Here is a 2,150-nt window from a genome sequence, read left to right as displayed (position 1 = left end):
CACACACACTCACTACAAATACATCACTTTGTCTTCCTCAACAAACCAGCTCTGTGCTCACTGCCTCAGTGCCTACAGATCAATAATCAAGTTGATGTCCTGTCTCCAGTCTTTCTGTTGTGTCTCTCGTGTTTATCCTCACTCTCCTGTCTTCTCCAGTGTGCCAGACGACTACATTGGCCGCAGGAATCTGGAGCACGTAGAGGCCTTACAGGAGAACCCAGTAAACCCAAACCAGGTTGTTATCGGTTACGGGCGAGGTCTCATGGTGATCTGGGATGTGGAGAAACAGTGTGCCATCCAGCATATCCCTGCCACACAGGTAACTGCTACGAAGGCCTGCCACCTGGATAAACTGGTTATAGCCAGCATGCTAAATGTTGATATTTGCCTTGTGTGTTTTCCTTGTAACCATAGCAACTGGAGAGTGTGTGGTGGACAGAGGACGGAGGCTACATTCTCAGTTCACACAGTGATGGAAGTTACTGTCGATGGATGGTGGGTGGAGAGGATGTGAATGAGGAGGAGGAGAAATCAGACATTCCTTACGGTGAGGACAAAGAGGCGTTGACATTTTTATTTGGTGTCAAGCAGGAAATGTTTGGGTTTTTTTGGAGTCTGATGATGGCTTGTGTTTTTGTCACTGCAGGTCATTTTCCCTGCAAGGCAATTTCAAAAATAGTGCAGCTACCTACAGAAGAGGGGTAAGTTCACTTTTTTCACCAGTGAGATTCATTTGTGACCTGTCCTCCCTCAGTGAAAGTGGTTCATCCTTTTAATGTTTAACTTCAAATGCTAAATGTGTTACATGACTCATTGTTGCACATTAATTTCTCGGCAAACTAAACTGAACTTGAACGTGTGTGTGTAGGCCTCCGTTCCTGCTGTTCAGTGGCGGTATGCCCAGGGCCAGCTACGGGGACAGACACTGTATCACAGTGATCCACAGTAAAACGCACGTGGCTCTGGACTTCACCTCCAGGATCATCGACTTCTTCGCCATCAGAGACGGACCGCAGTACACAGGCAGGCAACACACACACCTAACGCAAACGACTGACACATGCGCAATAATGGAAAGGAAGCCTGACAGGCCTATGGTCGAAGTACTTATATACATATTATATACATATTTCCAAAGAAGTAAGATCCAGTTTTCCTTTTTTTTTTTGGCTGGTGACACTTTTACCCCATTTACATCTGGTCTTAACATGTGATCTGTATCTGGATAAAAGCAAACATGTGTAAATGCATCTAGAACACATTGTGATCGGTCGTCTGGCTCGCACTGAGATCAGCTCTCAGCCAGATGTGAACGCATACAGCATGGCCACACTTTTTAAGAAAAAAAGCTCTGCAAGTTCAAAGGTCACCAAACCCTGCCTCTTCCTGCTATCTTACAGTACAGCAGAAAACTACAAGAGGTAGCAGCGAGTCTTCCTTCGCAAAAAGTGATCTAAAGATGAATGACGTGTCCATGGCATTGCTTCCCTTTCCCTCAGATGTGTCATTTTTGCTGGCAGTCTTGTCTTGCTGATTTACATATTAAAACACTTAATCACTTAAATACCAGGTATGAATGCAAAGGCCTCTAGCCATCATTCAGATAATCTATCTAGATACTGATCACATCACCAGGTAGAAATGAAGCCTTTATCTATGTCTATATGCAACAAGCTCGCTTTTCTATTATATTTTCTGACTTTTCCAAGATCTATTCAGAAATCTGATTACAGACCTGCTGCATATAAATGCTAATTTTAAATGCCTGTGCATTGAACCGACTATCAAACCTCGATACTTAATGTGGTTCTCACTGAAATATGTATTGAAAGCTGTCTGGTTCCACTGCTTGACTTAGTGTGTGTGTGTGTGTGTCATTACACATTTGAATCTGACTATCTGCACAGCCAGAACCTGAAACTTTTATGATCACACTGTACAGATCAGCTGACCAGCAACAACGTGAAGCACAAAACCCCCTTTGTCCTGTGACAATTCCAATAAAGTTTAGTCCAACAGGATGGTTTCGGGGTAACCCAGAGAGCTTACCTGGGCTGAGTCCTTGCTGCAGCGGCCCAGGGTTCCAGTCTGACCTGTGTTTGCTGCGTGTCATCCCCCCTCTCTGCCCCCCCTTTCCTGTCAATCTT

The 2,150-nt window shown here is 44.6% G+C and overlaps 1 protein-coding gene across 1 annotated transcript in view; it reads left to right on the top strand.

The window, feature by feature from the left end:
- llgl2 (LLGL scribble cell polarity complex component 2) overlaps positions 1-2,150 on the top strand; it is a gene marked incomplete in the record, with an annotated part of 15,835 nt that overhangs the window by 450 nt on the left and 13,235 nt on the right. Inside the window, 3 exon segments of the mRNA XM_035668507.1 lie at positions 418-550; positions 650-704; positions 872-1,026. Of these exon segments, the coding sequence (XP_035524400.1) occupies positions 418-550; positions 650-704; positions 872-1,026 (343 nt within the window).

This window comes from Morone saxatilis, unplaced genomic scaffold, assembly GCF_004916995.1.
Source record: "Morone saxatilis isolate NCDOM2014 unplaced genomic scaffold, NCSU_SB_2.0 Contig1, whole genome shotgun sequence".
In the NCBI taxonomy this organism is placed as follows: Eukaryota; Metazoa; Chordata; class Actinopteri; family Moronidae; genus Morone; species Morone saxatilis.
This window is presented reverse-complemented; position numbering and strand designations above follow the sequence as displayed.